At 52.0% G+C, this 24,982-nt stretch overlaps 6 protein-coding genes and 1 pseudogene across 7 annotated transcripts; 4 read left to right on the top strand and 3 right to left on the bottom strand.

Moving 5' to 3' along the window:
* Positions 1-1,086: 1,086 nt before the first annotated feature.
* On the bottom strand, positions 1,087-6,436 carry CTHT_0011800 (uncharacterized protein; the record flags this gene model as incomplete). Its single annotated transcript, XM_006691635.1, has 3 exons — positions 1,087-1,211; positions 1,272-5,922; positions 5,981-6,436. The coding sequence occupies 3 exons, from the start codon at positions 6,434-6,436 to the stop codon at positions 1,087-1,089; spliced, it is 5,232 nt and encodes a 1,743-aa protein (XP_006691698.1).
* A 1,886-nt stretch (positions 6,437-8,322) lies between these two features.
* CTHT_0011790 lies at positions 8,323-13,294 on the bottom strand (annotated as a pseudogene; the record flags this gene model as incomplete). The annotated part of the gene is made up of 5 exons: positions 8,323-9,237; positions 9,298-9,740; positions 9,800-10,012; positions 10,096-12,363; positions 12,433-13,294. Coding segments are annotated over 5 exons (4,701 nt in total).
* Positions 13,295-14,514: 1,220 nt separating this feature from the next.
* Positions 14,515-15,729, top strand: CTHT_0011780 (putative pre-mRNA splicing protein; the record flags this gene model as incomplete). The annotated part of the gene is made up of 1 exon (XM_006691634.1): positions 14,515-15,729. One exon carries the CDS (start codon positions 14,515-14,517, stop codon positions 15,727-15,729), a length of 1,215 nt encoding a protein of 404 aa, XP_006691697.1.
* A 349-nt stretch (positions 15,730-16,078) lies between these two features.
* Positions 16,079-16,875, bottom strand: CTHT_0011770 (40S ribosomal protein uS4; the record flags this gene model as incomplete). The annotated part of the gene is made up of 3 exons (XM_006691633.1): positions 16,079-16,487; positions 16,552-16,650; positions 16,811-16,875. 3 exons carry the CDS (start codon positions 16,873-16,875, stop codon positions 16,079-16,081), a joined length of 573 nt encoding a protein of 190 aa, XP_006691696.1.
* A 299-nt stretch (positions 16,876-17,174) lies between these two features.
* On the top strand, positions 17,175-17,869 carry CTHT_0011760 (60S ribosomal protein eL21; the record flags this gene model as incomplete). Its single annotated transcript, XM_006691632.1, has 3 exons — positions 17,175-17,278; positions 17,339-17,386; positions 17,539-17,869. 3 exons carry the CDS (start codon positions 17,175-17,177, stop codon positions 17,867-17,869), a joined length of 483 nt encoding a protein of 160 aa, XP_006691695.1.
* Positions 17,870-21,414: 3,545 nt separating this feature from the next.
* CTHT_0011750 (uncharacterized protein) lies at positions 21,415-21,948 on the top strand (the record flags this gene model as incomplete). Its single annotated transcript, XM_006691631.1, has 1 exon — positions 21,415-21,948. One exon carries the CDS (start codon positions 21,415-21,417, stop codon positions 21,946-21,948), a length of 534 nt encoding a protein of 177 aa, XP_006691694.1.
* Positions 21,949-22,796: 848 nt separating this feature from the next.
* Positions 22,797-24,414, top strand: CTHT_0011740 (imp-specific 5'-nucleotidase-like protein; the record flags this gene model as incomplete). The annotated part of the gene is made up of 5 exons (XM_006691630.1): positions 22,797-22,821; positions 22,903-22,938; positions 23,049-23,210; positions 23,283-23,594; positions 23,663-24,414. 5 exons carry the CDS (start codon positions 22,797-22,799, stop codon positions 24,412-24,414), a joined length of 1,287 nt encoding a protein of 428 aa, XP_006691693.1.
* Between the last annotated feature and the right edge of the window lie 568 nt (positions 24,415-24,982).

Raw genomic sequence — 24,982 nt, 5'->3', positions numbered from 1 at the left:
GTCAAGGCTATATGCTCTATGTTTGTACGGCGCAATCAGTGGCTGGGGTCGAGGGATGAAGCTAGGGCCCTCAGAACTCATATGCGTGCACAGTGCCACAAGTCTGGGGTCAACGCATACTTCTACCATTGTGTTTGTTTGGGGATATAGGACGGTCAAGCTACGAAAGTTGGAGAGTACTTGGTTTCTGGCTCTGGGGGGTTTGCGATGATCATTGTCTTCTTTGAGTCCCTCCATCGGGATCAATCGTCACAACACTTGTTCAGATCAAATTCGACACAATGTATGTCTCCAGCTACTTGGTGATAGTTATATGCTGTGATAGTTGTTTTATGTGCTTACCAGGACAATCACAATCTGGGTTCTGTGGGTTTCATAATACCTGCTGCGAAGACACTGTGCCACCCAGGTCACAAGATGCTGCCCTTGTTGTACGGCACCTATGATGGTAGATATTTACAAACATGCACCACCAAACGACATCGCATTCTTGAACAACGACACCTGGCCTTCGTCCACAGCTGAGCCTGGTATCATTCCAGACTGAGTGCGAGCCCTCCGCACTACTTCAAAGAGCATCTGCTCGTTGGAAGTTAAACAAGACTCTCTGCATGATGCTTTCCACAACGCCGCCATCATCACTAATAACCCCAAGAGAACGTACCACCCAGAAGGGAGAGAAAAAGAGTAAATGACCCATAGTAAACAGACAAGTGAACGAACGGAGCTGGGTGAAGGTTAAATCCTGTATGAGACATCGTTAGGCGTGCCTCCGGCACGCAATTCCTGATGGTGGTCTCATGTTTATTAGAGCTGTGCAAATTCTGTAACTTCGTTGTAGGGGGGTTTTGGGAGAAAGCAAAAGGTGAGAATGGTATTTTGGAAGGTAGACAGACAATCATCGACATCATAAAAAAAGCGGGAAAGAGAAAGGCGTGAGTATGGTCCACTATAACCATCACAAACTGGAAACTCAATACAAAAAAGGGGCTTCGTAGCAGCCAAGGACACAGTGGCATCCATTGCCAATTAAGATGCTAAGGAAATCGGAAATCGAACATCATTCTCTGCTTGGTTGAGTCACACTCAGGATCTGATGGTCCCAGCAGGCGTTGGGGTGGCAGAAGGGCCAGGAGTAGGAGTGCGGAAGCCGGCGACAGAGTTGCGACCTTTCTTTGCACTGTTGCTTAGTGTGCCGACGTCATGTTTTCCTATTTGTTTGTTAGCCTTAGTGAAGTCCAGCGTACTGCTGACACTTGATAGACACTTACCATCACAGCAAGCCCGTACATTTTCGATACGGTCGGCCTCCCGGTCCTGTCGTTCAATCATTTGCCTGACATCCTCGGCACTGTCGTGTGCTTCCGGAGCATCAAAGATACCGTGGACGGGGTCCCGCCCGGGAACACTTCGGCTCCTGATGCTGCCAAATGTTCCAGAAAGCTTGCTGTCCTTCCAATACCCACTGATGCGGCCCAACGTGGCAAATGACGACCGCCCGGGAGCCGGCGCCTTGGGACGTGACTGAGTCAAAGTAGGGACGCTCAGCGATATATCCGCATTCGGTGGCTCACGAACAGTTCGCGAGCTATACGATGAGACCGATGGAACTGCACGCGGATATCGTCTTGGATAAGCTGGATTGAACTCGTCGACGTCCTCTCTCGTAATATTGCCGGCAATCTCCTCCGCGTCCGACTGGCCCTCGTTTGCCGTTCGGAGCAACAGATATGACAAAGCGTTGAACCAAGTTTCGTGCCGTTGTCCCGTCGTGCAAGTGAACTTGATGCTCCGGCCAGGGGACACGATGATCAGGCTCTTCTGATGGAGACCGGGAGGGAACGGATTGTCATCATTGACGACACGGACAGCCTCAATCTGGACGCTTTTGGCCCTCAGCTCAGAACGCCCGGCGGTCGAAGGGTCCCGAGTGCTCCAATACAGCGTGCGGGTGTATGGATGAACCCAGAAGTACCTCCGATGTCTGTTCTCCGACATCTCTCCGCGTCCAGTCTTCTTACGTGTGTACTTCCATAGATACTCGCCAATCATGGTTTGTGTAATTGCCTGGATCATTCGAGGATCAGTACCGGATCCTAGGCTCTCGAAACCAGCATCGTGGTGCATGTTAAACCGCGTATCAACTTCAGAGGTGAAAGACGAAATGGAGGATTTGCGGCTGCGAGTTGTGGCCTTCGACAGGGAGTGCACATCTGCTGCTCCATATTTGGGAGCAGGACGAGGAGTAGGAGTTCCGCGACCAGAGACAGAAGCATATAAAACTGGGGAAACCGGCCGTCTGGAGTTGGTTGGAGTCCGAGGCCGGAGTGGCTGACTCTGTGGTTTGAGGGATGCGGGATACGGAGGAGGGCCCATACTTCCAATGGTGCCTTGACCGCCATGCGACGAACCGCTTCGTACTGCTTCGATGACTTCTCTGTGATTTGACGGGAGTGGCGGCACGTCATCAAAAGAGGTAGTTCTACTAGCTGAACTTCCAGGACGCCGTGTGAATTGGGGCTCGAGCACTTCAGTAAGGTAATTGTAATCAGGCTGTTTGCCCTTGTAGGCAAGGGGTGTTTCGATGACTCCTTGAGGTGGTCGGTGGACTTTCACAGTGGACGGGGTATTCTGCATGCCGACGGAATTGGCTCCCTCGAATTCAGCTGCCTCAGAGGGTGGCATCTTGGCCCTGAGCAACTGATCGATAGCCTCGGACGTGAGCGTTGTCTGTGCTCCCTGATCCGCAGTCGGAATGCTTCGAATCTGGCGAGCCATAGATTCAGGCTCTGGGGACCAAGGCACTGGCTGCGGAAGGACTGTATCGCCTTCGGTATCACGGGGGATGATGAACGCGTTCCGCTTAGGACTCCTGGGTTCGGTGTGAAGTATCTGAATCTCGGAGAATGTTAGTTCAGGAGTGTGTCCAGACTCCTCCAACTGCGCAGGCTGAATTTCCTGGGCTTCGATGGCCGAGATCGTCAGCACGGGTGGGGAGACGCCCGGCTCTTCAATGGGCTCAACGCTCCAAGTCTGGATGGGCGATACGCCAAGCTGAGGAGCGGGAGTTTCACGAGGAGAGACGTCCACTGAGTGAATAGAAGCGAACGCTAATGAAGGCACAGCCGCCTCTGGTTCTTGAGTGGGTTCAACCTCCTCTGCTTGGATAGTTGAGAAAGACAATCTGACCGGAGTCGCTGGAGTCTCCATCTGAGGCTCGACATCTTCCGTCTTAACGGCTGAGAGCGACAGCTTGATAGGGGACGTTGGGACATCTTCTTGAGGCTCGACAAGCTCCGAAATGAGGGGAGAAAACGTCAAAGGAACAGATGCAGAAGCAACTTGAACCTGGTGCTCCAAGGGTGGTTCGGAGTGGGCCGCAAGAGACTCAATCGGCTCGACGTGCTCGAAGCAAATAGCCGACAAGGACAGGGATACGGGTGAAACAGACACCGGCTCAGGTTCAAGAACCGGCTCGACCTGCTCGGATCGGATACTAGATATCGAGAGAGCAATAGCTGAGTCGGTGGTTGAGTCAGGCTCAGCATCAGGTTCGATTTGCTCAGTGTGTACCTCCGAGAAGGACAAAGCAGGAGGAGATGGAGCAATAGGACAAATGTCTTGGGTAACGAGGGCGGGGATGCTGAGGGTTGGTGGCTTGGGCACCACAGGCTCTGGTTCGGCCGCCGGCTCGACTTGCTCGAAAATCGTAGGTATAATGGAGAGGACTGGACGCTCCTCTTGCTCCATCACAGGTACGATTTCCGCCGACATAATGGAGGAGACGGCGAGCAGTAGAGGGCTCGGTGCAACCTCGTGTTCCGGCTGGGGCTCGATACACTCGGTCTGTATCGAGGAAATACTCAGGGCTGGTGGAGGAACAGCACCAACCAGGGATGAGGACAACGACGAAGATGGGAAGTGCCAGTCGTGCTGGGCGCTGGCATCGCTGTAGGAGGCGGAGGAATGGGGACGCTCAGGGTCGCCAGCTTTTAAATCATCACCCAGCCACGTTGTTGGAGCCCCAACGGGACGAGAACCAGCAACTGAAGCTCTGGAGATCGGACGGTCAGAGTCAGGGCAGACAATGCTTGGCGGCGATGAGATTAGTGCCTCGCTGTCGTCCGACTCTCTAAGTGCCTGCGCGTCTGCGGATACTGGTCGAATATCAACCGGATCAGTCATGGTAGAACTGTCCACCATGATAACCCTGGGAAGAGTAGGCACTTCGGGCGTTGGAGAAACACGACCGTGGCCAACGCTTCGGGGAGTGGCGGGCACGGAGGACCGGATGCTCCTCCTGCTGGGAGTAGCAGCACCTCCGCATGAATCTTCGTCGCTGTTGTCGACGCTGTTTAATTCAGCAAACAAGCTCTGGCCGCCGGGGGTGACGGAAGAGCCGTGGGCTGGAGGGCTGGCCGAAAAGCTCTGGTTCGAGTCTTCGCTGAATTGTCGGGCACGCGTCAAAGAGGTACGGCTTGAGCGCATCCGCATCCTTGGTCCAGTCGTTGGGGTTTTCAGCTCAGGGCTAGACGGGTACTCATCCTCATCGTCCTCGCTTGACGTTGACACCGTGCTGCGGAAAGAGTAATGGTTGCTCGACTCGTGCGGCGGGAGAGGAGGAGGTCGCTTGATGGAATCAGCACCCCTAGCTTGGCCAGCTTCTGTCTCGGTGGCATCGTTGTCGTCGGAGAGCTCCTCGGCACCGGTCTGGAAGTCTTCCGTTTCAGTTGCTCGTTCATGGGCAGTCTCGAACGCTGCGTCGCTCGTTTCGGGCGCCGTATCGAATTGATCAAGCCTTACCTTTCGGGGAGCGGTCGGCGTCCCAAAGCGGAAAAAAGAGCCACGACGGGAAAGCGTGTGAGGAGAAGGGGATTCCGATTGGTCTTCCCAATCGTCATCCTCGACGACTTCGGTCCTGCTCGATCGCGCGACACCAAGCTGGTTCAGCCTAAACGAAGATTTCTTGAGCTCGCGCGGTTCGAACTTGCGAGCCTTCTTCGGGGGCTGGTGCGGGTTGGGGTCGTTCCTCAATTTCTCGATCTCATCTCGGGCCTCCTGAAGCATGCGTTTGAGCTCAAGCTTCTCGGTCTTCTCGCGGTGGATGTTGGTGCGGAGAGTCTGGATGGTGCGTTGGGCGTGAGCCAAGGACGTCTTGAGCGTTTCCGACTCGAGCGCCGAGTGGCGGGGAGTAGGTTTCATCGGCGAGGGCGGGGGCGAATGCTCCGGTGTGTTGTGATCTGGAGCTGGATGCAAGTCCTCTTCACCGGCACCCTGATTGGCTTCACGCTCCTGCGCGCGGTCTCGCTGAAGGGCAGCAAACGCCCTGGCCAACTCCTGGTTCTGGCTCGTGAGATCGTCAAGCTTCTTCTGCAGGGAGGCGCGCTCCGTCTCGAACATGGCAGCAGTACGACGACTGGTCCCGAGCTCGATCTCGAGATTCTTGATTTGAGCTGAGTGCTTTTCATCTTGCTTAGCCAGGTTGTCCTTGAGCTCTTCCAACTCCCGCTGGGTGGCGTTCTTCTCAGCCTGGAGGAGGTTGAGGGACTGGATGAGCTTCTTCTCGCGCTCAGCAGCCGCCTTCTGTGCGGCAAGCAAATCGTGGATCTGCGTCTCGAGGTTCCAATTCTCATCCTTGTACCGGCTCTCGCTCTCATCCAAACTCTTCAGCCGCTGTTGGAAGGCCTCGGCTTCGATCTCGAGCCTGGCCTTTTCCGCCTTGGCTTCCTTGAGCTCCTCCTCCCTTGCGGCGAGCGTAGCTTGCAACTCTCGGACTTGGGCGATCAAGTGGGTACTGATTTCGGCGGCGAATTCGATATCGTGAATGCGGCTGGAATGCTGATTCCGGATTTTACGATTCGAGATGAACTTGGTTGGGGATGGAGCGGCGAGTGACTCGAACTTAGCGGGACTCACGGAGCGCTGGAGATGCCATCAGCTTTCTGATTTCAAAAAGGGCTATGGCGGGAGGAACGCCTACCCTGCTCACTTTACCCTCCGGCGAAAAGGGCGAGCCCTGAGACTCATTGCTCGGCACACGTTGCTTGGGAAGCAGGGCACGAGCACTCTCCCTGGCAACCTCGTTGTAGTCCTTCTCGATCTCGACAAGCCGCTGGCGCAGCTGTGGGGTGAGCTCATCCTCGGACTGCAGCTGCTCGAGCTCTCGAAGCTTTTCGGTGAGTTGCTTTTGCTGCTGAACCAGAGCAGTGCCCAGCTTCCCGGCCTCTTCCATGCGACGCTCCGTGTCGCGCAAGTGAGCCTCAAGGGCACGCTTGACCTGTTCCACAGAGGCGCCTGGAGCGAGAGCGAAGAGTTCGGTATCGAAGGCCGAGTGGCGCAAGTGTGACGGACCCGGGGTACTTGTCGTAAAGGGATCGGACCCGTCGCCATTTGCCGATGCTGCGTCCGGCTTATCGGACACAAATGGGGTCGCCATCATGTGCGAAGCAGGCGAGACAGGCTGACGTGGACACTAACCGCAGCGGGGGCCGTTTACCACTGCGCGGACGTAAATGAACTGCTGTTGATGGTAATGCACAAGGCAGCGATGCTTTTCCACGCAGGCTTCAACATCAATCAGTCTGTCAATGTCTGAGCAGGTAATCGGCGGGGAGGGTAGGTCGGTAGGTTGGTGGGTTGGTGGGCTGGTGTGTTCGCAACAGCCGTCCAACAAAACTCGGAACTTGGACGCTAAGAGGAAAATGCCGGCGGGATGCTGGAAGAAAAAGAAAGGAAACGGTAGTGAGCTGAACGAAAGGCCACCGGTAGGCGATAGGCGAGGAGATGTGAAGAGAACAACAGTGGTAGTTAGCCAGAAAAGACGACTATTAAGGCGAAAGCAGGAAAGCGTATTATTGTTATTGTATTTTGCGTTGAGAGTCAAACGAAAGACGACGAAGACGAGAAAAGAGCGAAGACACGGCGTTGAGCTAGCCGGGAAGAAGTGCTGCGACTTGGTTCGGGAGCTGGAGACGCGACCAAGACACCTTCTGGGCGATGCGTGGGTACCTAGGCAGGCAGGTAAGTATGTAGGTGTAGGTAAGGTAAGTCGAGTATTATTGACAGTGTTGCCGGCGACAGCCTGGATAACCTGGCTGGAGCGACGGCAGCGGGAGGGAGGGACTGGATGGAGTGAGAGCTGACGCCCAGATGTTGCGCTTGGTTCCCTGACGCGACCAGCAAATCGCACGACCCAAAAACACAGCGTCGAAACAAAAACAGGGCAACAGCGCGCAAGCTGCCTTCAGCGTTGCGTTCCGTTCCGGAGCGGAGCGAGCGAGCGAGCGAGCGCAGTCTGCTGCAACGAAGTAGAGACACAAGGAAACAGTCGAGATCGGGGGCGACGACAGCGCGGACGACGGAAGGATTGGCAGATCGATCCAGCCCGGACAGCGCGGTCGGGTCTGGGAGGGCGAGGGGCGGACGACAATCCACGAGACGAGACCTGGGAAAGGAGCCCGCAAACCTGGAAGCCTCATCAAACAGCGCGTGGACATTCCGCCAGTGATTTGTCCGCTGCCTCCACCCGACACCCACCCGTGAACGCTGTCCTGTTGGTGGACCCTCGTCCCATGGTTTCTGATGCCTCAGGCAAAAAAAAAATAAATGCCAAGACCTCGATTCTCCATTATTACAAGATACTTACGTATATATATATCGATAACGGGGTAGGGATGGAGCTGCTGGGCAGGGCTCTACAGTCGCAGACTCCTTTTGCTAAGGGCAGTGAATTGACAGGTACCTCGTTAAATACCTATACCTGATATAAAAGCGTTTCTTCGGTCCCTGGCCAGCGTAGGATCCGTACCTGGTGGACGCATTGATGCTGATGGGTGGAGTTTCAAGAGGCGCTCATGGGTCCTGCCCTCTAGCTAGGTACTTGGTACCTGAGCAGGTATCACGCACCGATGACGACCCTCCCAGCGCTCAAATCACCCAAATTCCGGTGTCTCCGGACAGCGGGACAGCAACCTGGAACGTAAAACCGGAGCCGCTCAAACATCTGCCTGCTACCGTCGTCCTCGGGCTGGCCTACGCATTACGTACCGGGTATTTCCTCTACATCCAAGATACATCCGACCGACTGCTCTCAATGCCACATTAGGTCCGTGCCCCAATTGAAAAATGATGATTCTATTTTTCGGCCACGTTCTACCCTACCGGAATACTGGGCCGTGCCCACGACCCCAATTGAAAAAAGCTAGGGCCGGGAAGACTGCGTAGATAGACTGGAACTCTCTTGGATCATACCTCAGGTAGTAATACTTAAGGTAGGTGCACAATGACAACCAACGAACTCTGTTCCATTTTATCACATATGGTCTACCAATCCAGCTCGCAACCCCTGTTTTTCCTGCAATGTCCAGCCTTTGCCCCCAACCTCCTGACAACCTGCTCTATTATCGTCTTCTCTGCCCCGAGCCTCGCGCGCTGCTTCACCCGCTTGTAAAACACAGGACAGCCCTTGTTTTCGCATGGAACCCCGTCTTCGTCCACCTCTAAGGGAGACAACCCCGCACAACTTTGGCACACCCGCACCACGTCTGCATACTTCCGCTGTTCGGCGTTGAGTCGTGTCTGGAGCACAGCCATCGTCGATGGAGGATCCGACGCACAGCGATTGCAAAGGGGCAGCGGTTCCTCTCCCTCATTAACTACGCTCCTGTCAACATCCTGATCGACATCCAGTACGGCGGGCGATTTCGTCATCTTGACATTGCAGGAAATGCATATGGTAGAGGGCATAAACCATTCGATCATCTTGTTTCCATTGTCGTTGTTATCATGATTTCCAGCGACCTCTGGACGACCGGGAGCTGCCGGATTTGCTGCCAATGTTTCAAAACGTCGAGCGAGTTGGAATTTTGGCATTTCGTCGTACCAGGAACGGACGTTGGCGCCGACGAGACCGAAAATCCGTTCCAACGGCGGTATCAGTTGGGCGATGTAGTAATCAGCATCCAGGGTCGCATGGGGGTTGCTCAACAGCTCTTCTGGTGTGACACATCGATCTATGAGACGTGATCCTGGCGGTCCGGAGATGACCACATATGGTATTCGTTCGCCGTACTGCGGTTCTGCGCGAGCATCTTCAAGCATGCGCCTCGTGCTGATGACAGCTCCAGGTGGGCCTGGCCCTCTTGTGCTGTAAGTCCCAAGCTTTACTTCTCTTGCGAAGCAGAAGTCGGAAACGGAAACAGCAGAACGCATGATTTTGGAGCACTGCGCTTGGAAAAACTAAACCATGGAACATCAGCTGGGAAGACCATCATCCCAAGATGAAGGAGGTAAACATACGCTCTTGACTCGGCTCAGATCTGCTGTTTCAAACAAGATTTTGAGTGCCTTCTCCACGATTTTTTGCTGAGCCGGGAATCCATCACGGCGCACTGTCTCGATTCCTTTTGCGTCGAACTCTGGGACAGTTTGGTCTGGACTGTCATACTTGTAACCCACGTAGCGCTTCTTCGCAACTAAGATGCATGGATGGTACACCTTCTCAAATTTCAATTTTACCGGCCTTGGGTTCATGTTGGTGATATCCTTGGCTATCTCAGCACCGATCTGGAAGGCCTGCTCACGTCTTCGTCCTTTGAGATGAACGAAAAGACTGTCGGTGTCACCGTAGACGACTTCGGCTCCCCAGCGCTCGACCGAGTGGATGTAGGCAATGGCCCGTTCCAAGGTTTCTCTGCCTGTCAACACAATTGAGTCCGCGAGTTCCGCACACGGGCAGCGACCTTGTATATGATGTTAGCGTCCAAAAGGTCTTTAGGAGGATGTGAGAAGCAGCCATTACCGGAGAATGAAGCAGACGCATAACCATACGTGACATTAGCGAGAAGTTTCAGCGCAAGCTGCCGATTGTTGAGGAGCTTTTGCAAGGCTTTGTCATCCTTGTCTTGCTTCATGCCACTTTTAACCATGACTCGGGTCTCAAGAATCTCAGTGAGCATCTTGGCCAAAAGGGACCGTCGAATGTTAGGTTTCGCGTAAAGCATGTTGTTAGGAGCTAAACATGACAGTAATCGTCAGCAACTTCTCCGCAAAACCGTGCCGCGTCCACATCTGTGGCCTCAAACCAGACTCTCCTACCAATGGTGATATGGTCTTTCAACAGCCGTAAAAGGCCTGGTCCTCGCTTGTACTCGGTGAACCCCATCTTGTTTGTCCCACGCCAGCTGACTATCCGGCCAAGGAATGTCGAGTAACAGTAATTATATGCAATCATTACACTTGGGTACAGGCTTTGAAAGTCGAGAACCAGGAGGGGACTAGAGTAGAAACCACTCTGCGGTTCCATGACCAATGGCAAACATTCCAGGGCATTTTGGCTGCCCACCTGTTTTTTGCTAGGCGAGATTATGACGAAGTTCTCCGGTTTAGCAATGCGGAACATGATGGATTCGACTTTGAATTGGGAACCTCGTGAGAAAACGGAGAAAAAGTCCACACCGAGCAACCTTGCCTGCTCGCATGTCCGGGGGATGAGCTCGCTGGCATCGAGGATGTCAAGGTTCATGCGCGTAATCTTGAGATAATACCGGAGGAATTTGCAGAAGTCTCTTGACCGTCCGCTTCGATACCATTTCGTCAAAGTAAACGGCTTGTAGTGCGGAAGGCGAACATGCAAAAGATGCCACGCAACGTTCGGTCGGTCGTATTGAAGAAGATTCAGCTCTGCCCTCATTGCCCTCCATATGTTGATGGTATGTCTGCCAGTCACGTGGATTGTTGAAGTCGTTTTGAAGCCCCAATTATCCTGTTCTCTCCTGAACACCTTGGAGGACTGGGATTTGACCCGACTGAGCTCTGTGCAGAGGTCATATTGATACTTGTGCATTGCCCTTTCCATCAAATACCCCCATGAACTTCCATGAACCTCGTATCCAGTTAGAATGTCAGGGTCAAGTGTCCGCACGATCGCGACCATTCTGGTAAGGAGATCAAGCTCGGTGGGTTCTTCAAGGACGTCCACTGAGGTTTGGCTGCGGATTTGTTGCACCAAATCGCGGTTTTCAGAAAGAACAATGATGCCAGCAAGAATGCCGTCCGCGGGTCTCCCACCGGGGAAACACTGTTCATCTGATTTGAGGCACCAGAATATGCACTGCACCTCGTCTTCCTCGGGATCAGGGAGCAAATGCTCTCTGGTATTGACGTGGATTTCCAGACTCATGGTGCTCATGTATTGCGTTTCACGCTGGACGCTTTTCGACACCTGATTTTGTGAATACTTGAATCGTTTGGGGGTTGGCCCTGTAATTTGAGAAATCTCAGACTTATTTGTCTTACTTCCTCCGGGGTACATTTTGCGCGCGAGCTCGGCTTGACGGGTTGTAGCATTTATTTTCGCATGCTGCTCATCCAGCCAATCTTTCACTTCCGCAAAGCTCGGAGGAAGGTCCGCTATCTCCCAACTTCGTAAGCTGCAGTCGCGCTGTCGTTTTTGGTAGGTCAAGGCAATCTTTGCAAGGTTGGGCCCAGATTCAGGCTTCAGCCCCTTTCTGGCCGAGGACTGACCAGATGGATCAAAATCAGGAAGATACAGGATGCTATTTCCATCCAACCGGTAATCTCTTCCAGCGTGTTCCCGTTCACGAGGTGGCACGTCCTTATCGTTGCTGTAGTGGGCTTCCAAATACAGTACATCTGGAAGTCCATACATCGTCATGGTTGTGGCGACCTCTGATGCTGAAGGCGGTGGAAGACTGAAGAGGTACATTGTACGGGAGCCCTGCCAGTAGAGAGGCTTGGGCTTGAGAAACTGGGTGGGACTCTTCGTTGAGTCTTGTGAGCTCAGCAACAGCGACGCTCTCGAAAGCTGAGGACTATGGAGCACGGATTTGCCAATCCCCGTTTCGTGTGTTTTTTGCAAGTCGCTGCGCTGGCTGAGCCTTGATAGTGTGGTGGGATCGTAGGGATTCTTGACGACCGGAAAGCTGAGGGTTTGATTTCTGAATCGTTTCGCTTTGGCAACTTGTTGTCGCTTTTGTGATGGCCTTTGTGGGTTGGGTATGAATGGTTTGGCATTCTTCATCTCGACTGTTTGCAGTGATTGACCATTGGGGACAGGTTTTCCAAGATATTTCTCAGTCTGATAGCCTTCCTCAAACCGTAGTTTCTTAACTAGCCCATTGAGCTCCTCGGGGGCTGGCCGTTTTAACTTAGGCTGACAGGTTTCTTTCATTCTGCCTTTCTGATCTCTGTTGGATATCAGCTCTCTCAACTTTGCCTGCATAACAAGCTGAGAGGTGGATCCCGATGGACGCTTTCTTGAGCACATTCCACTGATGCCAAAGCCGGTGTTAAGTTTTGGGATCTCTCTCTTCAAGGTCTCAACAAGATTTCGAGCGTGGTGCTCTGAGGAATGCCGTGTTTCAGTCTGGTTTATCTCTTTGCTGTCCGAGGTCGCGATTGACCTTGAATAACAGGTTTTTTGATCCACAAATCCCACTTCTGGGACTGCTCCGGTCTCGCGTTGGTTCTCAAGTAGAACCTCCTGTTCAACAAGTTCTCGTTCCTCCTCTCCGATTTCGAGTTCGAGGATACCCTTCTCGTCAACTTGTATGTTATCAGCTAGGTTCGAACTCTCTCGAAATAGGCTATGCTCAAGACCCAACGCAGACAGCGACTTTTCTGGGAAAAAATCTTCAACAGACTGAAACACAGTTTGGATCCTCTCTTCCTCAGGGTCACGCGTAACATAATTCGAAAATGAGAACGGCTCTCCGTCCTCCTTCAGGGCTGGATCACGTGCTATCATCTCTTGAACTGCCTCCCGATACTGTGTTTCCTGGATCCAACCTTCACAATCGGAATGGCGAGGCCCTGCTGACATCGAAACAAAAGCCTCTGGTGGAAATGGACTGGCGCTTTGATCCAACTTTCCCATTTTCTTCCTCCGACGCTGTTCCTCATCTTTCCACAACTCGGCCATGCTGTGCACAAGTTTCATATCCGGACGAAAAGGTCGCTCACGTTCGATGAAATCGTGATGCAGGCGGCGTTCTTGGACTTTGTAGCGGTTTAGGATATCTTGGGCACACACATCGACCTCGATCGAACAATGACTAATCCGAGGAAGTTCAGGCCGATCCAAAACGAGTTCTGGTGGTATTGTAGTGCTATCCCAGAGACGGCTAGTCTCACCGGATTCGACAGGTACTGGAACAGGAGCTCGGAATGTGACCTTTGCCGCCTCGAGGTAATCACAACCATAAAGATTGTAATCAACCATAACTTGTAAAAGGTATTGGAGATGGGCCTCGTAAGGTTGGAATTTGCGCCCCATGATGAGGCCGCGATGAAGGAAGTCGACCTGGGAGAATGAGCTGATGTACCAAATAAAAGGGAGAATGTCTAACAGCGTACCAGCCTGCTCATAACTAGGGGGTTGAGCATGTAGATTTTCAAATAAAAACGGTAACCGACATGGAAACCGTAGAAAGGCACCCCTTTCACAAGCGTAATACGTGCGACAAAGCTTTCTGACTTTCGGTCTCCAAGACGCCTGAAATGGATTGCTAGCGCACGGTCGATTGATAAATGAAACTTGTAGATATATTCAGATACTGAGATTTGGTTAAGTATTGCTGACACCAGAGCTGATAGGGAGGAACTTACCGGTGAGTGCATCTAGCGGACCGTCATATTCGACGTAGAGGTACGGGAAGAGCCCGTGGACATGAGCACACACCTTTTGCCCTGTTTCAGTTGACCCAAACACACGGATGACAGGAACTTTAGGTTTCTGTGAGGCATCGAGAAGATGCCAGTCTTTTCTCAGTGGCGGGTCATACTGTGTGGGTGTTGCTTGATAGCAGTCAATGCAGTTGATCCGGACGCGAAAAACATCCATGGTGACAGCAACTAGAAGCTTTCTCTAGCAGAGATGGTTATAATATCAAGAGTATTGAAATTCAGACAAACTCGGCGCTGTAGAAAGCCATAAAAGTGCTTTCTGACGTCTCGGGAAACCTGAACTGGAAAGTCCTCAGCTACGGCCTCGCCTGTATAAACGCGTTGGCGTACCGGTACTGCTAAAGACCGCGCCCCAGTGGGGAACGAACGAAACACCAAATCACGTGAAAATCTGTCCTGTCACCCATCCACGGTACACAGTAGAGCTTGGCCCACAGCAACGCCTAGTAGTGAAGAGAACTAGGTACCTTAGGTAGCTTGCATTCCAAAAAACAAGAAATCTTACGGCTTTATGAGCGTTACCTGTTCTCTGGTTTTCCTATTTGTCAACTACAGAGTAGAACATTATCGCGGATGTGCTGGCCAAATAACCCTTTGGTTGAAATTTGAACGTCTTGGGTAACTGACCCTTCTGGTTATGTAGGGAAACGCGGCTGTACCGTACATAAGTACACGTTACGTTGCTTGTGTGCTCAGGGTTAGGGTTGTAGCTAACGGGTGTTTTATGATTCACGAGTCCGCCATCATCCAGAAACTTTTGATCCATTCACGTACCCATCTCCTGGAACTTAGCAGTTTAGCCAGTTCACGATGCCACCTTCAACATCAGCTACCGGCTCCAATCAAACTGGGGCAGGCGCCGCGCGCAAAGAAGACAACATATACATCCCCTCGTACATCAGTAAGCAGCCATTTTACGTTAGCGGCCTTGAAGACCATGACGATTCGCTCCAACATCAGCGCGCGCGCGCTGCCCAAGAAGAACAAAAAACAATTCTCGACAAGGGCGGCAAGAAAGTTGGACCTGCACGGACAAAATGGGTTAAAGGCGCATGTGAGAACTGTGGTGCCATGGGTCACAAGAAAAAGGATTGCCTCGAGCGACCGCGAAAAATTGGAGCGAAATACACAGGCAAAGATATTCAGGCCGATCGTATTGTGCGAGAGGAGGTCAAGCAAGGATACGAGGCAAAGCGGGACATCTGGGCGGCGTACGACCCCAAGCAATATCAAGAGGTGGTAGAAGAGTACAATTTGATTGAAGAGGCGCGGCGGAAGTTGCAAGCAGAAAACGGTGACAAGAAAGACGGCGACGAAAGCGGGTATGAGAAAGGCTTCAAGTACGCTGACGAGTCTGAGATGGGGAGGGATAAAACCATAAAGCAGTCAATGAGAATCCGGGAAGACACAGCCAAATATCTGCTAAATTTGGATCCGGATTCCGCCAAGTATAACCCGAAAAAGCGCGCGCTCGTTGACGGCGGCGCTGTGGGTGACAGGTCCGCAAAGTTGTTTGCCGAAGAGAGCTTCCTCCGGGCATCAGGCGAGGCTGCTGAGTTTGAGAAAGCACAACGATATGCATGGGAAGTTCAAGAGCGAACAGGTGATACCACACTACACCTACAAGCCAACCCCACTGCCGGCGCGCTTCTCCGGAAAAAGGAGAGCGAGGAACGAGAAGCAAAACGAAGGAAACGTGCAGAGATGCTGGCCAGTCAGTATGGGGAGCAACCTATTCTCCCCGAGGCCTTGCGAACAGCCATCACCGAGTCCGAGACCTTCGTCGAGTACGACGAGGCCGGTTTGATTAAAGGCGCACCCAAAAGAGAGGCTAAGTCCAAGTACCCTGAGGATGTTTTAATCAACAATCATACTTCTGTTTGGGGAAGTTGGTGGTCCGATTTCAAATGGGGGTACGCTTGTTGTCATTCATTTGTCAAGAATAGCTATTGCACGGGTGATGTTGGGAAGAGGGCTCTCGAAGAAGCCGAAGCATGGGACAAGCGAGCAACAGAAGAGAGTTAAGGGCGATGTTCAGGATGATACCCCCCATTTATGTTTGTCATTTTTTTAGGTGTGGGTAATAATTCGGTCACTTGGCAGAGGACAAATGCAGCCGCTAATCAATTTGCACTTCATGCAACATTGTAAGGGATAATTGGTTTCCCTTTGTTATAAGGAGCAAGTAAGGCGTTTAGGCGATTGGTGACCTGCGGACTCGATCATACACCACGTAAATGACCATGCATTCGCTCCCCTGACTATAGATGTCGCACGAGCATTGATGTAGAGTCCCAAAGTCCCGGCCGAACCAATTTTTGTAGTCCGTTTGGTGCAATCCCAATCATTCCCTGGTATCGAAAACACTTTGGATTTACTCCTCCTCCTCCTCCTCACCACCCTCGCCGCCCTCGGCGGCCTTGGCCTTCTTTCTCCGGACACGGCCAGGGCGACCACCGCCGAACGGAGAAGTCAGAGCGAAATCAATGTGTTTCTGAGAGTCGAGGCGGACCATGAAGGACGGCACGTTCACGATCTGCTTGCCGACGCGAATGTGGCGCTGGCGGATCAGGACGCGAGCGTGATGGATGGACTTGGCGAGGCCAAGCTTGTAGACAAGAGTCTGAAGGCGGCGCTCTAAAAAGTCCTCAGCCTTAAGGGCCAGGACGTAATCCAGCTTCATGCGAGACTCGTCGAGCACGCCGATGCGCACAAGGCGGCGAATAAGAGCATTGCCTTCGAAGAGGCGTTTAGGGTCCTTCTCGTCGAGAGTGAGGAGAATACTACAAGTTGGAACAAATGTCAGGATTCTGAGAAAACGGGCACTCCTTGAAAGGCTTTGCTTACCGGGCTGCGCGACGAATCTTGGAGAGTGTGAGGAGGACACGCCAGACCTCACGCTTGTTCCGGAGACCATACTCGCCAACGAGCTTCAGCTCGGAGTCACTGATATCCGAGAAGTCAGCCCATGATCACAATCGACGTAAGCAGAGACAAGCTCTTGCTCAGTGGCCGGTGATGCTGCAAGCATGCGTTGACTAGGTGAATTTGAACACCGTCAAGCAGAGGCTGCAATTGAAGAAGAGAAAGCGAAGGTCAAACGCACAGGCGAGCGGCCTCGTAAGGACGACGCGGGACCTTATAGGTCTTCGAATACTTGCGCGGCGCCATCTTGTCGGTGAGGCTATCGAAGGTTGGTCGACCAAACTGAAATTCTCAAAAGTTTCTGCGGCTTTGAAGTTGCTTGAAAATTGGGAGGGTAGAGAGGATTTGTGGTGGTCCGTGCGTATCGTGAATGCCAGCCCTAACGATAAGGCGTTGGCCCAAGCACCCACACCCTGCTTAGTCACCCTATCCGAAATCCTGGCTTGGATTTGCTTCCACACAAGAAAAAACCCCAATTTTACCGCCCGCAGCAACACCAACATCGACATCTCGATCCTCGCCGACACACCCACCAAACAGGCAAGATGGGTCACGCCGCAGGTCTCCGTTCTGGCACGAGATACGCCTTCTCCCGGGGTTTCCGGAAGCATGGCCAAATCCCTCTGTCGACCTATCTCAGGACGTACAGGTACGCCAATACCTTTGACAAAATCGCGAGTGCACGGTTCAGTTACTAACTAAGAGATAGGGTCGGCGACATTGTTGACATCAAGGTCAACGGTGCTGTTCAGAAGGGGTAAGAAGCAATTTCATGATGCCTGCTTGAACCCAGGAAAGAACAACGAAACCGTTCTACATATGGCAGCGGTGTCGATTCCTTCAACATTTTCATCAACAAAATTTGTCGTCCAACCAATGTTCTCGGGGCTGACTCTGATCACAAAACAGCATGCCCCACAAATTTTACCATGGCAAGACCGGTGTCGTCTACAACGTCACTAAGTCGGCTGTCGGTGTGATCGTTTACAAGAGGGTCAAGCACCGCTACATCGAGAAGCGCATCAACGTTCGGATCGAGCACGTCAAGCCGTCGCGGTCACGGGAGGACTTCCTCCGTCGCGTGAAGGAGAATGCTGAGCTGAAAAAGAAGGCGAAGGCTGAGGGCGTTCCGGTCCAGCTGAAGAGGCAACCTGCAATGCCTCGCGAGGCCCACACAGTCTCGATTGCCGACAACAAGCCCGTGACGCTCGCTCCCGTCGCCTACGAGACCACCATCTAAGCCTGGTCATGGTGGGGTGCTGGATTTGGTGGGATTAGATATGGCTTGCTTGCTTTTCTCTGCATGGGGTTCATTGCGTTTGGCATGGAGGGATCTCCTGCATGGATTTGGTCTGGGGTGCAGGAATGCTCATAGGACTCAAAATACCAATGGCATGACCGAAGGCGGCTCAGGAGATCGAGCTCATCCGGCATGGTGCAAATGTGACGCGCGGGCCGGACAAGATCGAGTGCCTCATATTGGAAGGCTGTCTCGCAATAGGTACCTGTTGATGAAGGTCTCGACATTTCAGCTACACATAAGCACCTCAGGTCTGCCCTTGATTTTGCCAACTGTGAACCCCCTACATAGCAGATTTCTAGCACGCAATCTAATCACAACAGATCGTGGGCCTCGATTGGTTGTAGGATCCAGGTACTTTTGCAAGTGATATGTGCGTTTATACATCCCGAAAGAAACGCTACTCACACCTAAGACAGTGTAAGTCAATATTGGAGATCAATTGTCTAGAGCCTTAATCGAGTGGCAGACGATAAAGCACTTTGTATTCAGCAGGCAGGTGGCCATTGGTAAGTTTGTAAATTTTGACAATCTTCTGCGCGCTGATGAAGCGTTACTTCGGGTCCATAATGGAGGTGTTTTGGCTCTTCCATTTTGAACAGGCCATCAAGATTCCGTCAAAAGTTGAAAAGTTTCACAAGAGAGTTGAAGCTCCTCATCCTGTCTGTCGCTTGTGTGCGCCTCTGTGACCTGGCTCCTGCTGCTCCCCTGCAACGGTCCAGGCTAAAGCTCCAACAGGCAGTGGGGCTCCTCCTGTTCAGCCCATAGATAATGGTGGGACGCCCATGCAAAGCGAGGCACCTGACGCAATATCCCCGGAGCACTCTCTGCCGTCGTTCGCACCGAGTTCATATCGACAGTTGTCATCGCGAACAGACCAGCTCAGTTGGTTCTCTTGTACTCGAGCCTGATGCCCTCAGCTTTAGTGTGGTTCTTGAATTGCAGGCCCGATCGCTTGCCATTAGTTTGACCCATGCGCTCGCAATTAATTCTTTGGCCAGATAAGTAGCAGAGTCGACTCTGCTCTCGTCGCACTGCAAGCGCGGTAGAAACAATGGACTGGACAACTTTTCTCCTGGCCTACCTCTTCGGAGGTCTCACGTTCATCCCTCTGGTTTTGATCATCATCTTTGCTCATGCGTACCTTACACTTCCATATCGCCGCGATGCGGACAGTTGCGTGCATAACGGGGATGATTTAATTCAATCTGGAGACGATCTCGAACCGCTCAAGATGGTGCAGAAAGATGTGGCTAAGTTTCGTGCGTCTCCTGACGATTCGAATGTTGCTGCTGGCTACTTTGCGGTTTGTCGCGAGTATACACCTATGGGAATCAACGCAAAACCCATTGAACGTTCGACTCCCGTCGGCTCGACGACGGTTGTTGCTCCTAGCCCCAGTGTTTATCAGACCATGTACCGGAGCCTTTTCGACCGAAAACCTGTTCCAAGTCCACTAGATGGAAAGAATGGAGCTAGTCAACGGCCTAAGAAAGCTGGAAATGTCTTTTATGTTGTCCTTAGGTAGGGCATACTTCTTCGTTTCTCCGTGATCCACGATTCCTAACTTTGACGACAGGCATGGTCATTTGATGCTTTTCGATGATGATGAACAGTTAGAAGTGCGACACGTAATTTCACTGGCGCATCATGACGTTAGCATCTACTCGGGAGAGGAAGTAATTCCAGAAGGAGAGCTCTGGATCAAACGCAACGCTATCTGTCTAACGCGACGTCAAGACGGACTAAATCTCGGCCTTGACAGTCAACCCTCCAAGCCCTTCTTTCTGTTCTCCGAGAATTGTTCCGCGAAGGAAGATTTTTACTTCGCTCTTCTTCGGAATCAAGAGCAGACATTTGCTGCTGAGAACAGGGTTTTCCCAACGCCTATCCAATTCGACGTCAAGCATATTATATCACTGGTCCAGAAATTGCACTCTTCGGAAGAACACCTGCAAACAAGATGGTTGAATGCCATGATTGGAAGAGTGTTCCTCGGTATCCATAAAACTAAGGACATCGAAATTTTCATCCGGGAGAAGCTGACAAAAAAGATATCCAGGGTCAAAAGACCCTCTTTTCTATCCAACATTGCCATTAAGTCCATTGATACTGGAGAGTCGGCGCCATACTTCACGAACCCACGACTGAAGGACTTGACCATCGAGGGAGAATGCACCATGGAGTCTGATGTGCGCTACACAGGGAATTTCCGGCTCGAAGTTGCAGCCACTGCCCGAATTGATTTAGGTTCCCGCTTCAAGCCACGAGAGGTAAACTTGGTCCTCGCTGTAGTAGTTCGAAAACTCGAAGGGCGCGCATTGTTCAAAATCAAGCCTCCGCCAAGCAACCGCATCTGGTTTTCTTTTCAACAAATGCCGAAACTGGAGATGACCATCGAGCCCATTGTCAGCTCCCGGCAGATTACATACACCGTTATCCTCCGCCAGATAGAGAACAGAATCAAAGAGGTCATTGCAGAGACCATTGTCTTGCCGTTCTGGGACGACACACCGTTTTTCAATACCGAACATAAAAGATGGAGAGGAGGGATTTTCCATGATGATTCCATTAAATCCCCTTCCAATCCTGAAGCACGTGCCCCGTTAGAAAAAGAGGCCACTGACGGTGAAAGCCTTGAAGCTGCTCATGCGACAGACGATACAGAACAAATATCACCCGAAAAGTTTCTTCCAGACAAGAGTGGCAACTCTCCGCTAGTTGAAAAGAAAGCAACCCTTGGGCTCTTTGCGAGAAAGCTTTCGAGCAAAGACAGCAAAACAGACTTCCTGCCCACTCAGTCGTCATCTGTAACAACATTACCGATATCAGTCAAAAATGATGCAAAGAATGAGGGTGTCGTACCACCTCCCCTTCTTTCGGCAGCATTCCAGCCGTCAACTCCAACAGTTGGGACTGTTCCAGCTATTGCAGACCAATTTAGGCCCTCATCGTCCCCTCCCAATGGGGGTTCAGCTGCTTTAGCCATGGCAACGCTGACGGCTAAGTCACAGTCTTTGTCTCTTGCTCAGGGATCTGATCCAAACGCATACAAGCCTTATGTCACTTCAAAGTCAAGCAGTCGTTCAGGTTCATCCTCTTCATTTCAAGAAACCAACGATGCCGAAAATAACCTGGACAGAAACCCACAACTTCACCAAAACACGTCGTCGTCTTCTGAAAACCAGCATGCTGTTGCCTCACAGTCTACGTTGTGGTCGTCCCTGAATCCGACACAAGGCCAAGCAAAGAGTCTTGGAAGGAGCGTTTTCAGCCACCGCGAAACAGTCTTGTCCATATCATCTAGCTCAAATTTGCAAGTGGCACCTGACATTAATAAGAAAAGTGCCCTAAGTGCTGTTGCAAATGCTGCAGCGTCTGCAAAACGATGGGGAATAAGTGCATTCCAACGCAGAGCTAATGATACAGCAACGGATTCTGGACAAAAGCGCGATCAAGCATCTGTTATCGATCTCAGTCAGCCAATGGGTCGAGGCCAACCTCTACCACCCCCTGGCACACCCCTCCCCATGCCGGATCGGAAGATCTCGGTGACGCCGATTCCAGTCCCCAAATGGATATCTAAGGCGTCTTCATCTGTAATCAGAGAGACCGAATCCGCTGGCCAGAGCGCAGAGAGCCATTCGGTACCCCCTCCTCTTCCTAGGAGACGCCAATTTCATGGAGAAGTCATCATAGATCCAGGCCTGCTCGTCGTTGCTGCACCTTCGGAGTCCGAGCCAACCTCTCCCACAAACGGTTCTCACAGTACGTTCGGTGGCATGCCGTTACCGGATAATGATCAACTCCTCGACGGTTCCTCGAACGATGTTAATGCCGCAGGCTCCCAAGGCGCAGGTCCAGATCAAACTCTTGATATTGCTGCTGAAGTGTCGAACTTAGAAAGCAAAGCGACGATTCCAAGCCCCGTGGGCGATGATGATGATGAATACTCAGCTTGGACCGACAACATGGAACTCGGGGAAGGGGATGCTCCTGCAAATGGACAACAGGCATAGCGGGTTGTATGATGATACAGGACGGCTGATCGCTACAAGGGTTGTCTGTTAGCACTTAGTTTTCGTTTGGACCTGATACCCAAATAAATGTATTGTAGTGGAAACTCATGGTTGGTTGGCGGTGTATATCATATGCATCTAGAGTACGGATCCCTATTGCAGAAGGCTTGCATGCTTGGCAACCTGTGAATCTCGACGCGATCACATGGGATGGATGTGCAACTCCCTCCCCCCCTGAAAAGAAGACAGGTAATTCGTCCTGTGGGGTCGAAGCGTGCTAGGTTGAGAACGATCGAGTCTCTTTTTCCATATGCTTAAGGTTGTTCCGCTGCAGCATATGTTTTCGTTGACTTGGAGCATTTCATGTTTTTAGGGTTCCAGTTGCCTGTCAAGCTACCCGTTCATCTTCTTTTCGGGTTTATCCATGACGTGGCCCAGACAGTCGGAGACGGCCGATCTGCAACCTTGCTGGTGCCAAGTTGTCGGGCTCCAGCGGGTTTGGCGCGGACGCTGCCAGACAGATCCGCTCTTGATTGGTTCTTGTATGCCTAGGTTCCCCTGTGACATCATCCTGCAACGGCCATTGGGCGGCGCCACCATGGAACACTGAAAGGGCCTTGACCAACCGCGTATCAGCCGGTTGATAGCTAGGCCCGGCACAGCACCCGGTGTGGGAAGCGGTGACTACGATCCATGAAATGAGTGTTCTATCGCCGCTTTAAGAACCGGGGAGCGCATCTCCTGAATTCAGTCAGAAAAACCGTGTATTTTATCTTCTGAATAGCGCCTCCAAGCCACGATTAATGAGAAGAGGTTTCACATTCAAGCCCTAGACCTAACTCCCCACCATGACCACCAGATATCGTGTTGAATGTCAGTGTATTTGGTTCTTGCCTTTTGCTTAGATTACCGCTACATTATCAGCGAGACGATACAGAGCTAACCCAGAGACAGATGCCCTCAAGTCTCACCGTCGAGATCAGTTCATAGGTAGCTCAACTCCAATCCCCCTTCTACTGGATCCCCGGCTTGGACCCCTCTGCGGCCTGTCTTAACTAGTAGTCCGCTTGAGAGTTGAGACAGCTTCTAATTCTCTGCAGAATGGATCAAGGGTCTGCTGGCAGTTCCGTTTGTCCTGTATTCGCAACCGCAAGGTGTTTTCGATGGCCAGAGCCTTAGCAGCCTGTCACAAGCTCGGGAAGAAGCCCACCGGCGGTACAGCGAGATTCTTCGAGACGTCGAGGGTATGATTGATGAACACAGTAAGCAAACAGCCGAATATCTGCTGCCTGCTCCAGAAAAAGTACCTGACCATTGGGTTTTGCTGGACCTAGTTGCTCACCAGAACGACCCGGCCAACCCATTTCCTTCCAAGCTCAAGCTCTTAGTGCCGAGCATCGGACCTTTCTTTACACGTCTTCCCCTAGAAGCTGCATTCAAGTTTCAAGACAACAAGCGCTACATCTCATCTCGACGTTTCGTTTCTCCCTCCTTCAACGATGTTCGTTTAATCCTCAACTCAGCCCAAATCATGGCGGTCACAACCTATGGGACGCTGCAGCTTGCCACATTTGATGGAGATGTGACTCTGTATGACGATGGGAAGAGCCTGGAGCCAGATAGTCCGGTGATTCCCAGACTGATTGGTATGCATGAGCGTTCCTGTTGCTATGTTTGAATTCCTTTCCTCTTTTCACTGACATTAGGAAACCAGATCTTCTGCGTAAGAACGTCAAGATCGGGATTGTTACTGCTGCGGGATACACTACAGCCGACAAGTACTACACACGTTTGCATGGCTTGCTAGATGCGCTCGCCAACAATGCGGAGCTCACGCCAGCCCAAAAACAGTCTCTCATTATCATGGGCGGAGAAGCAAATTATCTCTTTGCCTTTTCCCCGTCGTCTCCGCACTTGTTGGAGCCCATCCCACGGGAACGCTGGCTGACGCCTGAGATGGCTTCTTGGGACGAGCGCGATATCTCAGAGCTGCTTGATGTTGCTGAAGAAGCGCTACGTGAATGCATCAAAACACTCAACTTACCGGCAACCCTGATGCGCAAAGACCGTGCAGTGGGTATCGTGCCCAACCCGCCCGAGACTCGAATCCCACGCGAATCCCTTGAAGAGACAGTGTTGGTGGTGCAGAAAATCTTGGAGCTGAGCAGCGCGGGCAGGAAGAAGAAGGTCCCATTCTGTGCTTTCAACGGTGGTAGAGATGTCTTCGTCGACATCGGGGATAAAAGTTGGGGAGTGAAAGTTTGCCAAAGATGGTTCGGAACCGATCTACCGGGAGGAATGATCAAGGGAGAGAACACTCTTCATGTGGGGGACCAGTTCTTGAGCGCCGGCGCAAACGATTTCCGGGCTCGGAGTGTTGGCACCACAGCATGGATTGCGAGTCCAGCAGAGACGGTTGAATTGCTCGACGAACTGGCCGAGCTGATGGAGAAAAAGATGAGCTGAGGCCGGCCAGGACTCAACCCAACCCCCCCTCCCCGGGACTATTAATATATTAGCAGCCCAGACAGTTAACCGTACTGATAATGACTAATTTGGATAATCTCTTATTAGAGATTTTAAAAATCAGCAAATGCCCACCCCCTCAGGTTTGGGTATCGCTCAAGATATTGTTCTGGTGTTGAGCGAGACGCTGCGCTCTTCGCCCTGCAAATAATACCCTGTTGCTGATCACCTGCACTTCATGTATTCTCTACTGCCAAGTGGATGTAAAGGGCACGTTCCATGTTGCTGTTGCAATAGGAGGATGACGCTGTAGCCTATGGCTGTTTCTTATGCGTAAGCAGCCCTACAGTCGACACCATTGTTGTGCAACCTTGTTGGCGGCTTGTGGTTGTCAGGGTCACGGCTCGGGCAATGCGGACCCGAGCGGTACCTATGTGTTTGTACCAAAAAGTGGGTCCCCCAGGCTCCTTGGGCGGGGAGGGTTGGGTGCAACTCATCTGCCCGCCGCGGGATGTTGTAACTTGTGCCCGACCTCGTTCTTCGATCTGATCCTGGAACTGCATCTGTA

Source organism: Thermochaetoides thermophila (genome assembly GCF_000221225.1).
Source record: "Thermochaetoides thermophila DSM 1495 unplaced genomic scaffold scf7180000011814, whole genome shotgun sequence".
NCBI classification, from domain to species: domain Eukaryota; kingdom Fungi; phylum Ascomycota; class Sordariomycetes; order Sordariales; family Chaetomiaceae; genus Thermochaetoides; species Thermochaetoides thermophila.
Note: the sequence above shows the minus strand (reverse complement) of the source record. Positions and strands in the feature narration are given on the sequence as shown.